Source organism: Channa argus, chromosome 4 (genome assembly GCF_033026475.1).
Source record: "Channa argus isolate prfri chromosome 4, Channa argus male v1.0, whole genome shotgun sequence".
NCBI lineage: Eukaryota > Metazoa > Chordata > Actinopteri > Anabantiformes > Channidae > Channa > Channa argus.
In genome coordinates, this window is record NC_090200.1 from 17,881,516 (window position 1) to 17,895,707 (window position 14,192).

The following is a 14,192-nucleotide window of genomic DNA, read 5'->3' on the forward strand; positions in this document are numbered from 1 at the left end:
GAGAGAGAAAAGGGACACAGTGGGACAGGAGAGGAAACATGTCTTACTAAAGCTATTGTAGCCTCCAGAGCTCTTGAGAGTGAAAAGCCCCAAAAAATTAACACACAACATGAATAACCCTATGTGTAATAATTCAAAGGTCATTTTAAGATTTTTATGCTACCTTTTTTTTTTTTAAATATGGGATGTGTTGATGACATCTTCACAGCTGCTGAAAAAAATCCCAGGGGAAATACTGTAATCAACTGGTCCTTAAAAAAATCTTTTAATATATATACTAAAAAACAAAACTGTGCATCCATGTACACAAGAATACCCAGTATACTATATCATTAGTGTTTAACAGAAAAAGAAACTAGACATTGGTGAACGTAAGAACCTCATTAGCCATAGTTAGAACAATTAAACACAACTCTTTATAGGAGGTCTGTTGTTGTCTATAACATCATTCAGATATCAGAAGTACCGAGTTAGCTCAATTGTAATTTTTACAATTGCCTTGCCGCAACAACAATTTTTTTTTTACTGTATATGGATTATCTTTCCTCACTGTCCTGAGTTGACTCACCAATTGTCTGACTCAGTCTACACACAAATTTAACTTTATATGCTCCCCAAAGATTATATATATTATTTTATGAGATTGTATTATAGTTGCATTATATCCGGTGTTATCAGGTAATCATTTTTACCGCAGCTTCATCCACCCCCCATCGTCCAAGATACTGTCCAATGTTTCTACTGTTAGTAGAAATCTACTAAATCTGGTATTAAAAGAAAAAAGTCTTGTAGGGGACCAAGAGATACATTTGTAGTGTTACTCTGAATACTGCAGCAGCTTAGCCAGCCAGGCGGGGCCCGTCGCCTTCCACTGGGTACAGCTATTGATCTGTAAGATCAGAATGAAATTATTCTGCTGCCCACACCAGAGTAGGCAGAGCCTGCTGGAATACTGATGACCTGCTGATGGCCTTCTCCCACAGCTTCCCTCACTGGACACATCAACCAAACAGACTGAGAGGGAGAGAGCAGCTTCTTGCATCTGAGCCGGGAATATTGATCGAATATCTGGCCTTGAGATAGGCTGACAGGCCAACTGTTCCTCTTTTCTTCCTTCCTTCTCACACATTTCTACTCTGTGCGGTTTAGCACATTACCTGTTTTTCCTCCCTCACTCCCTCCTTTCCCTTCTCCTTTCCCCATAGCAACATCCCTAAATAACTAAAGTAACTACAGAAGCATCATCCCGAGCTAAATAGATATTCTGTTCCTTCTGCCCCTTCTGCCCCTCTGTTGTCAGCTTTTACTACCTTTTACTAGTTTCCTTTGTTTTATCCTTAAGAACTGCCAGGTAGAGCCCAAAAATAATAAAAAGACAACTATAATTGATGGATTTAAGTTTAGTGATATTCTCTTTATATTCCTTGTCCATAACAACACCAACTCCTAAGATGGGTTTTAATAAATGACCTGATCAAAACAGGACAAGCTGCACACTTGCTCAAATTTAAAACATGGCAACAGACTGTACTGAGAGCAGGCAGCAACACTTCCCCTGAGCCAAGAAAACTGCTGCCATTGACTATTGATTGGATGTCATGCTCTCGCTAATAAAGGATAAAGCCGGCTCTGAGCCAAAAATGGTCTTTGCATTGCAATCAGCCAATGTAGCCAAAACTCTCAGAGGTGACGCTATGAGAGGGAGTGCCATAGAGATTTATGGCTTAAATGATTTAAATCTATAATAGCACAGAAAAGCTTTGGAGCTGCCACTTTACCGGGTGAAGACATTCTGTGCCTCAAAGCATAGACTAAGACAACAGAAGACTACAGAATATTTTCACATTACTGAAAGAGAGACAGATTACGTAGAAACACAACAAGGAAAGTCCATTTAGAGCTAAAGTTAAAATAGCTGGTATACTGAAATACACAGCTGGGTGTCAGACGATAAGAGGACAAAGACCTTTGCTAAATAATAGAGTGGCAGAGGAGTGGAAAGCAGAGAAAAACTGCTAAAGAGACTGCAGAAGAGAATAAGACAGCAAGAAAAATCAGGATTTGCTAGAATCATTGTGCATCCATAGCAGCCTGTGTATGCATACGGTACGCATGTTTGTATAATTAGACAGGAAGTCACTATGAGGAAGAAGCAGAGCGAATGAGATTCAGAGCTAAAAATAGACAGATCATAATAAATGGTGGGGGAAGGTGGTCAAGTGATGTAATTTATTGACTCCCATACTCACTGTGTAGAAAAACAGATGAAGGTGGTTTTTCATTTTAATATTTAAGCTATAATAGCTACAGATATCATTATGTTGTTGAGATTTGGGAATCACTTATGAAGATAAAAGTTATAAAAAATATATTTGTAATGTACAAAACAATTGTGCAGCAGTTTGAGAAACAAACCTCAATGATAAAAACTGAATACACAAGGTCCCGTACAAGCTCTCTCAACACAAACACACACACACAATCCTGGTTTTAGCCAACATCCATCAGGTTGCTCAGGGAATCAGACTCAATATGTTACAGAGACTGAAGTAACACCAAATCTAACAACAGCTAAAGAAATTATTAAAAAGCATAGGAGGATTCAAACATGTAGGTACAGATACAATAGCACACCTGTCCAACCCAACTGTATAACTGTATAAAATAGAGAGAGACCTGTCTTTCCTGAATGCATGCAGGTTTCTGGATGTTCATCACCAGAAATACATGTGGAAACCTTCCCAAAAACCCACTGAGGGTTCCATGGGTTTTAACTTCAATAATTTAGACAATAAAAATGTTTTAATTCTTATTGAATCTAACATTGCAGTCATAAAAAAGTCCTTTCTAATATGTTAGCTATACCCACAGAGGAATGTAGTTGGATTTTAGGAAACAATTACAGACCAAACAAAAATACCAAAACAGAAAGCACTGTTCTTGAAACCCTGAACTTCACCCAGAATACCTTTTAAACAAAGCAGCTAGAGCACCACAAGAGTAAGAGAAGAGAGAAATGGGGAGACTATACACACACACACACTTTCTTATGGTCTTGGTCTCACATCTGTCTCTCAATGGAAAACATCTTTCTCAGTTTCTAATTTACTTCATTGCATCTACATCCATTTGTTCCTCTATTGGCACATCCCCCCACCCCGCCTTGTCTTTTCTAATCAGTTCTCTCTTCCCCTCAGTATCCACCTTTGTTCTTTTGTCTCCCCTTTAAGTTGTGTCTTTCTATTTGGTCTCAGCCCTCATTCACTCTCACTGTTCATCCACCTCCTCCTTGTTCCTCTTCCAAGTTGGCAAATGTAAAGCCAGACAGCGGGTCTACGGCAGAGGTATGATCCAACACATGCACATACACACACAGACACACAACCACTTATTTACACTACAAAGCTCAAGCTACAGATGCAGCGAAGCAACATGGCAACACTGACAGGAGCGTCTGCTACCACGACAACACGTCAGTGCCTGGCAACGCAGCCTTGCCATGGCAACAAGCCACGACGTCTATGCTAACTGTACAAAAATAATATTTATGTCAGCTATGACACCTAGCAATTTTGCAAACACAGCCATTTTACCTGTTACAGTAATGTTCGAGCTACAGACTTCAATTAATCACTGTCACAGCTTTGTCACCCAAAGCTCACACCTGGTTACCTCAGAGTAATTCACCTGGTGTTTAAGCGGACAGGTTTGGCTCAGTGGGGACAGAAGGCTAAGAGGACTTGGTTGTCACCTCTCTAGTGTAAATCCCTCTCTGGGCTGGAGGTTGCTCCTCCCCCACAGATTCAGTTGAGTCGCAGTCAGCAGCATGCATGTGGGTTGGAAGTGAAATTGGCTGTTCACCCAGTTACAGAAACACCGAGCTTAAAAGTTAAAGCCACATTGTTGTAAGATGAGATGGCATGATGTTCAGTGGTTAACTTGCAGCCGTTCAGTATGGTGTTTGCAGGTACTCAGCATAGGTTACCCCCAAAACTAATAATCCAAAACTGAACAGGCTTCAAATTGTCTGGTGATGTGAATTTCAGTGTTTATAGTTGTTTGTCTTTATTAGTCAACCCTGTGTTTCACTAGAGACCTGTCCAGAGCCCCCTGCCTCTTGCCCAGTGACATTTGGGATTGGAGTCATCCCTCACACAACCCTACAGGATAAATTGGTGTAGCTAATGTATTGATAGCTGTTGTGTCTCTCTATTGTACTTCCAACCAGTGAGTTTAACACCTTTAATAGCTGAACCGCGATGGCCTCCTGCAGTCAACATCTGATCACAGAGTTAATACAAAGCTTGCATTCATTAGTCGCTCATATTATAGTATTTGTATTTGCTTTTTAAATGAAATGTTTTACATTGTGTAAAATGCATAACTTTGGGGTAAGAGTTGCTACCACATGACAGTGAGGCAGCCAGCAGTTAGGTGGATTTTGTAACCTGCAGACAGTTTTCCCTCCGTTTTCCATGTATTTATATCAAGCCAAGATAAATGAAATTTCATATTCACCAATCAGACATCTAACAATCTGATTTTTGGAAATATAGTAAATATGGGTATGTCCCACAAACGTGAACAGTTCTTAAGGTTCAAAGAAAGGTGCAAAAATCATTAATTAGTACTTAATTAATTGTTAGCCAACTGGAACCAACACTAAGCAATTCCAGTGTTTGATTGACAACAATATTTATGAAAACAAAAACCGGTATTTGGAGTTCACATCACATCATCAAACTACAACTCAGGTATTATGGTATTATGCTAGCAGCAGACTGACATGTTTTCATACAATACCTGGCTAAATGGGTGTAAATTAGCCTAGATTAAATCTTCCTTAAACTATCTAACTGCATTATACAGTATATCATTTCTGCTTAATTCGGTTTCAGCTAAATTGAGCTTTTTTTTATATATATATATATATATATATATATATATATATATATATATATATATATGTTGTGTTATGTTATTTCATATTACAAAAGCAGCTGCATCTTGGGTTTCTTCCATAAAGTACCTGTCTGTCATGTTCACTAGCAGCTGCAAAGATAACTATATTGCTTGGTGCATCAGTGTCTGGTGGAGCTGGTGCCTGGGTGACACTGAGAAATTACCCCTGTACTAAGGTGTTTCCTGTGGTGATGGAAATCAGTACTGAAAGGCTGAAAAGCACCTTTATTATTCCACAGAGCTGACTGAAGCAGAACAACAGTGGGGGTCATGATGATGCACACACAAGATCCCCTGTGTAGTATATGTATATGTTTGTGTGTGTGTGTGTGTGTGTGTGTGTGTGTGTGTGTGTACGTGCATAGAAGTAAAGACTGACCAAAGTAAAAAGTTGAGCTCCCTGAGGTGTCAGTGCTCACCGACCATCACAGCTCAGTGAGCACCTGGCTCATCACGGCACATTATTCTGATCTTAGAAGTAGCACAGACAAAGAAACAGGGAGAAGAGTGTGAGGAGAGCGAGGTGGTGTAAAGGTAAAACTAGAGACAGGAACACGAACATAAAAGGGTTCAGAAGAACCACATTTTTCGATTAGCTGCTGAGTGAGAGAATCAAACTGTGGAGAGGAAAATGGGATGAGATGACACCTGTCCAAAACCTAATGCAGAAAGCACTTTACAAACATAACCAATTCATTAATTGTGTTCAATAATTGCTCATTCATTTCATGGAATTCACATCATTCCTTCGCAGTTTCTTTCATCTGTGGGACAACATTAATACAGTGTGTCAATCAAGCTGCAGGGAGCACAGAACCACATCAAAGCATGTCAGCCAGGCCTTTAACAAGAGCAAGCCAGCAGGCAAATCACCTCTTTAAGGAGAAAGTCCCTGGGGGATGGTATATTTCTCTCTCTCGCTCACAGAAACTGAACAGAGAATGGCATGTAACACTACCATTATTCATTAATCAGCTCTACATACTAAATCTCAGCACACAAACTGAGTAATAGGACAGTGTAAAAACACATATACACACACATACGTGAATTTAAAAGTAGTGTTATTGTGAATACTACTAATCATACTGCAGCTTATCAAATGTTAGTACTATCATTATGACAAACATCCTCAAGTATATGTCATCACTCTTCTTTCACCTCTTTCACCTCCTCACTGTGAGTCATCACACAAAATTAGGGAGAAGGCCTAGTCACACACATATTACTAACTATAATCATGATGCAGACTATGAACAGAATTCAACCAATAACTAAAATGATGTGTGTTCCAACTACGAAAAACACCCAAAACTCAACCTTGGTTCAATTTCAGAACAAATTTTTGGACTCAAGCATCACACACATTTCTCCTCAGTCAATCAAATACGTCAGACACAGATTGAGGTGGGAGAATTTGGTCGCTCACTGCAGTGTCCACTTCATTCACTGAGGAAATCATCACAAATGAATGGATTTTATGTTTGTTCGGAGGTACAGCTGTTCTCCCTCTCCTTATGTCCATGTGATGGCACATCATTGTGTTACAGCGACACATAGCAACTGTGTTGTCTGAGCCAAAAGATCATAAAGGTGAGAAAACTAAAATATGACACTTGGCAGAAGAGCTTATAACAGGAGTTTTTTCCCCCTCTTGTCCTTCCTTTAACAACTTCTACACTCTATGGGCATGTATTATTCTTCTCGGTTCCTCAAAAACACATACATTCATTAAATGTTTAAAATATTATACATTATACAGATTTAATTAAACTTCAGTCACTGGCACAGATGCCAAGACATTTATGCATCCACATACAATAGGTACTGCTTTGTGTTGAGTTTAGTTAATTTGTGTTGTAGGAAATTGTTGTTGGTAGTTGGTATTCATGCATGGTATAAAATAAGCTGTTGTGTAAAGTTGAGTTTGGTTGAAGTGAGTTGTATGTAATAATTTGCATAGAAACTTGGCACTAAAACATGTTTGTTTCTAACTTGTTAGTAGGTTTGCATTAAGCATTTAAAGATGTCATTTTTACAAAATATCTTCACATCATCATGAAAGCCATCTTCATTACTGCTATCATTATCAGGGGCATCCATCAGCCCTATCACCATCCCCATCCTAAGCATCGTAGCCATGTTTGTCATCACCATCTTTATCTTCCTCCTCTCCTGAGGAGGATTCCCTATCGCAGGCTGTGAAGCTGCAGGCTAGCATGCATCCAAAGCAGCCGATGTAAAGTGACAGAAGCTGCATGTATTTATAGGCTATCTGAGTAGACAAACGCACTGCTCACTGCTAAAGCTATTTATAGATCCTTTTACTGATGCCACTGAGTGGAGTGGAGGAGACGAGATGGTTCTCCAGGGAATGGCTTACGAGGCCTCCCTTATATCTCCTTCTGCCCCTACTCAGTGCACATCCCTCCTTTTACTCCCAGCGTCTGCTCAGCTCATCCCCCTATCCTCTTACATCGACTCCTGCCTTCTCAATTTCCATTCTCTGTCCTCCTTCTTCTTCCTTTGCCATCCCTCCCCTGCTGATTTAATCATCTTTAGTACCTCCTTTTACATCTTTTCACAGAGCCTGTTTGCTCATGTCCACATTCATCAATTGCCCTCCTCTCCCTCTTTATTTACTCTATCCACACCTTTCTGCTTGTCCCTATTTGTTTTCCAGATCTTCTTACTCCGCATAGCAATTTCACTGTCTTACACTCTCAACTCCGCTCATATCAGAGCAGAGCCATAAAACTCTTCCCTACATTTCTCAACTGTATGTGCCCCAGGAGAAGCTCAGACTCATTTTCTGAAACAATCAAGTAAGACCGAAAAAGGAAGTGAAACATGCTGGTAAATATATAATCTCAATGGCTTGAGAGGTTTGACTATCAAACAGTGACTGTCTAATCTAATGTTTTAACCTGTAAACAGCGATGTCAACTCAAGTTTATTCTCCTCACATCCCTCCCAATATTTCCTTCTGTGTCTTTTGGTTTTCATCTGTTTTACATTGCTTGTAAATACTGAATCACTTCTGCACAATCTGGTTTCTCTCTTGTATTTTTATATCATTCAGTCATCAGTGTTTGTCCCTATACTACTGAAAATGTGCTTATGTGCAAGTGGCAGTCCTGCTAGTGTTTGGCATGTATGCTTGTTGAAGTGTGAAAGCATGCAAAAAACAAACCTGCAAATAAGTAAATATGCACTTACTAATACAACAGCAAGCCCACCATCTGGAGGCAACAATACAACACTGAAATAAAGTTAGTAATGTCAGAAAGCAACTTATCAGATTCAATTCAATAGGAATTGAGAGAAGAATGGCCAATCCCTGAATCCTTGAACTGAATGATGTAATAATGCAGTTGATGTCAGCATGTAAGCCTTCTAGCTCTATGAAATCGCACACACACACACACACACACACACACACACACACACACACACACACACACACACACACACACACACACACACACACACACACACACACACACACACACACACACACACACACACACACACACACACACACACACACACACACACACACACACACACACACACACACACACACACACACACACACACACACACACACACACACACACACACACACACACACACACGTCCTTCAGTGTGACAGCATGTTGTGATGCAGAGTGGCGTCTGCTTGTCAAGCTGACAGACTTGCAATGACAGCTTGGTCAGAGCGCTGCAGACATGGGAGAAAAAACACTGAACTTATAATGCTCCAAACTATAACAACAAACAGCCTGATGGGCATGAGCATTGCAGCACTCCAGACCATCATCACTGTTTTTCAGCCATCTGATGCAGTGGTATGCTAATGGCTTAGCTATACATGGTTCTGTATGTCTTAGACTGTTGGAAGTTATGCAGCAAATGTTTATGAAACAACCTTATGAGCAGAACAGATGACTAGCACACCAAGGTCAGTAAGATTGAGACAATTTGGGGAAGCACTGTAATATTATATAACGTCTATTTCTATGAGGTCTATGAGTTGGGATATATTCTTTTTCTTTATCAGCTTTATTGAGTTAATTATGAGGATGTCATTACCACTCAGACGATAGAGTCTCTGTCTTTCCATTCTCACAAAAGAATTAATTAAAGGTAGCTATAAATGAAAAGTGGTAGCATGGCAGTTCATGCTACCAACGGGGGCCTTGCATGTCTTTCAGGCTGGATGGGGATGAAGTATGCACGGACCTGCAGTGTTGAACTTTAGCCAGTCTCCATCACCTCTGCCGTCACCCTGTCAGTCTGCCTTTGCTGCACTATTACACAGCCAACAGGCTAAGAAAGATAGAAAAAGAAAAGGCAGAGGGAAGGAGACAGCATGTACAATGTCTGGAGTTCAAATTGAAAAGTAGAGAAAATGTGATAGAGTGAGGTGTAGAGCAAAATAAATCAAATAGGCAGGAAAGGAGGGGGAAGCAAGGGGAGCATAAGAGAGGGGAGCGTGAAAGCAAAGAGATGAAGATGACAGGAGAGAGGGAGGAAGGGGAGGAAAGAGAGGGAGAGAGGCGCTCAGGAGCTGTGCAGCTGTGGGAGCTTATCAAACAATCACTTCTGTGTCAGTGACTCAACACTTCCGGCCGAGGACATCTAGTATCGTATATAGTGCCAACGCAACAACAACTATCGCTGACGTCAAATCTGAGCTTTGCTTTCTTGTGGCTGTGTATGAGACCGACTTTAGTATCAATCACCTTTACTTGCAAAACACTCAGAGAGAATGACAGAGGATACTAAACCATGTCAGACAATTACAAAGCCCTTCAACAAACATAAAATCAAAGTTGATTAATCCAAATCTGGCATGAATGTAGCCATGTGTAGACAGCAGAGTCAAGTATTAGAGTAGCTCCAGTCTGCAGAGAAGCTGATTCATGAACTGCTTAGTGTATTGACAGTTAGTGGAGCTGCTGGGGATGGCATCCACTCAATGTCAATCATAGCAATGACACTGTGGCCCAACGGTCAATAGGAACACACAATGTAAGCACAGACAAGCACAGCCAGATGCACCTCAGAGCCAAAAATTACCATGATAATGTGTGTGTCCAGTGTGTAAATTTTTTTTGTAATTTACATAAAACATTGACATGTTACTACCTTTGGACGTATTTGTGTGTGTTGTGCATGTTGAGCATGTGCTGGAGGGGGCAGGGCATCACAGCAACGCAAGCCTCGAGACAAGAGGGTGGTTGCTGTGGAAACCTCAGGCTGAGAGCAAGGCAGCCGGACGATCGAGGGAAAAGAAGGAGCGATAAACGGTGGGAGATGGAGAGAAAGAGCATCTGTGATGAAAAAATACGAGGGAAATGTCCTGAGGGCAAGGAGAGAAAACTACAACAGACAAAGAGAAAGAAATAAAGCTTGAGGTGTAGGAAGAAGGATGAAATAATAGGAAAGGCAATGAAAAAGGCAAATACAGACATGGTGAGGTAGCAGGAGGGAGGAGAACAAAGACGTGAAAAAGAGAGGTGAGGGAATGATGGAGGGAGGAGAAAGGAAGACTTACAGGGAACGGTGCGGAGGTAGAGGTTGTCTCTTATAATCTGCTGGTGGTCGTGGTCCACTGAGCCCTTGGAGAAGCGCAGGTTGAGGTAGTGCCGCAAATCCTTGTCAACCACCCCCCCTAAACACAAGCAGAGACAGAGAGAAAGGTTAGAGAGTGAAGAGTTCCCTAAAGATACTAAATATTGTTCCATGATCACTCATGATGCAAGTGACCCTATAATATATTGGGAGCAATCACGAGGATTTCACTCTGCTGGAAAAGTGAGCAGGGGTCTGCCCATTCATTTTCAAGATGCTGTGCAGTCCAACATTGCTCAAATCTAAAGAAATTTAACACTCCAGCGGCTCCAAACATTTCCAAAGATATCAACAGGTAAGGCGGAACTTGATGTGACTAGATGTGTATGTATACTTTTTATATGTATAAATTATAAGCAAGGTGTTGAGAGTATTTAATTGGGAAGAGAAAGGGAACATACGATGACCTAAATAAAGGTGATACAGAGCAAACCTTGACGATGATTTAAAGTAATTTAAACAGTTTTAGGGAGCACTAATGCATTATATTTGCAGTGGAACATGAGGCAAATGATTTAATCACGTCTAAAGATTGCATTCGTCCCACCAAAGCAAAACTACTAACAAAATGCTAACACACGCACGGACACAGATCATAGGAAATATGTAAACCTGTGATTCCCTTGGGGGTAAATGTGTGGTGTCAGCATGTTGGGTGACAAAAACTTAACACCACTTCATCCCTTCCTCTAAAAGAAAAAGCTAACTTTCTTCACTGATCAAGAACACAGACAGTTGAATAAATAAAAAACACAAGTGAAGGCTGAGGACTAACAGCAGGCCTACGTATCTATGCTCTACACAAACACATGCCACACAAACACACACCATGATAATCTCCATGAATAGTTTATCATCCCTTCATCCCAAACCAAAGAAGCCCAGAATGTGAGGAGAACTTATTCCCCACACAACAATCGTTATGCAAGACTATCTCATTCGACAGTGGGAGGGATGAGGTTACATGCAAGGCATTTACAAATGAAAAACATGTCTTCTCACTCATGCATACTCTAGGGACCTCTTGCCAAATCGACTTCACAGCACTCGGCCTACCGGTCTGAGATTAATGCAGCAGCTACCTGTCACAGAGAGCATTCTACCGTCGTAGGAATTTCGTTACATGGACTCCAATTGCACAGACTGTGCAGAGAAATGTATGCTGGCAACACAGGGGACTCTAATTTTGCAATAATTAATCATTAGGTATAGCATCTTATGTAAACTGACACCATTTTAGTGAGGCTGCAAAGCAGTGTGAATTGATTCACAAACAGCAAAGCTGGGAAGAGGAAGGAGAGGAGATCGCCAGCAAACAAAGGAAGGCAGAATGACATCCTAATTAACATTAGTGCCACATAATTCAGATGAATAAACATCACAACATGCAGCTGTATATTCACAGATAAAAATGGCTTTGACATCCACAGACACACATATTTATACATGCACACCAGCATAGACAGATATATGCTCAGAGAAACAGTGTCTAGAAAAAGGCAGCGCATTCCAGGCACCTCATTACCAGCAGCGGCCCCAGATGTTGATGAAAGCGGAGCTTTCTCCCCAGGTATACATCCCCAGACAGCCTGTCCTCCCAGGCGTCCTCTAGCTTTCCAACCGACCACGGCACATCTTCAGCCACCTTGGTGAAATCTCAATGTCTCCCTCCTGCCTCCGCTTCTCATACGCTGCTCCAGCACAAACACACAGCATCCAGCTGTACCCAATTTTAATTCCAGAAACAAAGCGGAAGGAGAGCTGATGAGAGAAACTGAGAGATGCAGGAAGACGATGACCGTCGGGGGAAAAGAGAGGAGAAAAAAGATGTGCCAGTGGGAAGCTGGGTCCAAACAACCAGCCAGCGGATTGGCCAGACTGCTCCCACAGTCTTACAGCATCCCCTATCTACTGCCGCTGCTACTGCACTGAAGTGTTTCTGAATTTGTGTGGTTAGTGTTTGTGTTATCTGCAAGACACTGAGAGTGCATAGGAAATAAATGTTTATATGCGTGATGCTATTTGTAAATGTGTCTGTATGGGTATGTATCTGTGTGTGAGTGCACCCAGATGCTCCCTGACATTCCTCAAATACTCTGCATCTACCCAGCAGATGCTCTCCGTGTTTGACCTTGTGTAAACGTCACAGATTACAGAGAGAAATACTATGTCGGCAGCAGCATATGTCACAATGAGGTTACACACACACACACACACACACACACACACACACACACGGATGTGCTGATGACTTCACAACTGCAGATGCCAGTGAAGATGCCTGGAGCATCATCTTGGTTAAGGTTTAGTCTAAATACTAGGAATAAACAAACACCAACACATAAGCACACACTCATGATATCAGTAGTCAGCTCAGAGCCCAGCTGAGCCTGAAGGAGGGGGAAATTTAAAGAAGCTTTATTGGTCTACTTGAGCCTGTAAACATCATAGTCACCTTGTTTTTTGGCGGTCTGCTCAAAAAAAAAAGTAGGAAAATTCAGCGAGACAGTTTTATAGATTTTTAAAAATTGTAGCATGTCAAGGGAAAAAGGATGACAGCCATGATAAATCACAAACTCATCAAGGCAGACAGCAATGAGTGCAGTTTCTGCCCTGTGTACCATTACATTAGTCCATGCAGGTCACACACTCTCCTCCCCGTCAACTGAGCGAAAAAAAAAGAAAACACACCCATTGTGTGGTGACAATTTAACAAGGTCGACCATTTAAGCCGTCAACTCCACATTCCTTCGTGCAGTGGCAGCTGCTCACAAAATGCTGCAACTGGTGGAGACAATGTAGCCTCCACCTTATTAATCAACACACCACAATGGAGCAGTTGTTCTCCATGGGCCTGTGTGTTAAATTTATATGTTCAATATCTCGTAGATTTTGTCTGCTCTGCCAATACTGTGCTCCTACTGAGTGTTTAGTATGCAGCTTAGATCCAACTATGGAGAGCTGAGTCTGTACAATACAAATAACTGTGCAAGCATTTGGGTATTAAATGGTTTTGTGAGGCAAGAGGAAGCTTCGGGCCAAATCTGTTTATATGTTCAACATATATAGCCTTCCATTTCCCAAACAAAACAAAACAAAAAATACTGATAAAAATCAAAAATCAGAAAGAGATGTATGGATGAAGCCTGAGATTCACATCAGGATCTAATGCCTTTGTTGCTAAGCAACACAAAAGAAGTGGTTTTGTTTACACAGCTGTCGATTTACCTACAGACTACAGCTATTCCCTTGAGGAACACTAAGGAACGCTGCTTCTGTGTTTCAACGTGTATTTACATGCACATTAATATGCCAGCAAACTAAAATTCTTAACATTTTTGGCATTTCTGCCCTCAGTTGATAATGCAAAGCTGAGACGGGAGAAAGAGAGAACACAACAACAGACATCCACGTTCAAACTCAAATAGTACTCATATTCGTCATTAATAATGGACATTTTTGTCCTTTAATGCAATGTGAAGCAGAAAGGTAAGAGACATTCAAGCAAAGCCTCAAATATGCCAATTAAAATTGCATTTAAAAACTGCCAGAAGTGTCAACTACATATTTTATGTAACACAAAATCGTCA

The 14,192-nt window shown here is 41.0% G+C and overlaps 1 protein-coding gene across 10 annotated transcripts in view; it reads right to left on the reverse strand.

The window, feature by feature from the left end:
* The window catches only part of LOC137125646 (membrane-associated guanylate kinase, WW and PDZ domain-containing protein 2-like), a 66,441-nt gene that overhangs the window by 39,164 nt on the left and 13,085 nt on the right, over positions 1 to 14,192 (reverse strand). For 7 of the 10 annotated variants that reach the window (XM_067501440.1, XM_067501439.1, XM_067501442.1 and 4 more), the window contains exon 2: positions 10,526 to 10,642. In XM_067501440.1, coding sequence (XP_067357541.1) covers positions 10,526 to 10,642 — 117 coding nt within the window. Of the gene's footprint in view, positions 1 to 9,207; positions 9,295 to 10,525; positions 10,643 to 12,119; positions 12,460 to 14,192 lie in introns of those variants that run through there. The other 3 variants (XM_067501445.1, XM_067501443.1, XM_067501446.1) reach the window with 3 other exon arrangements.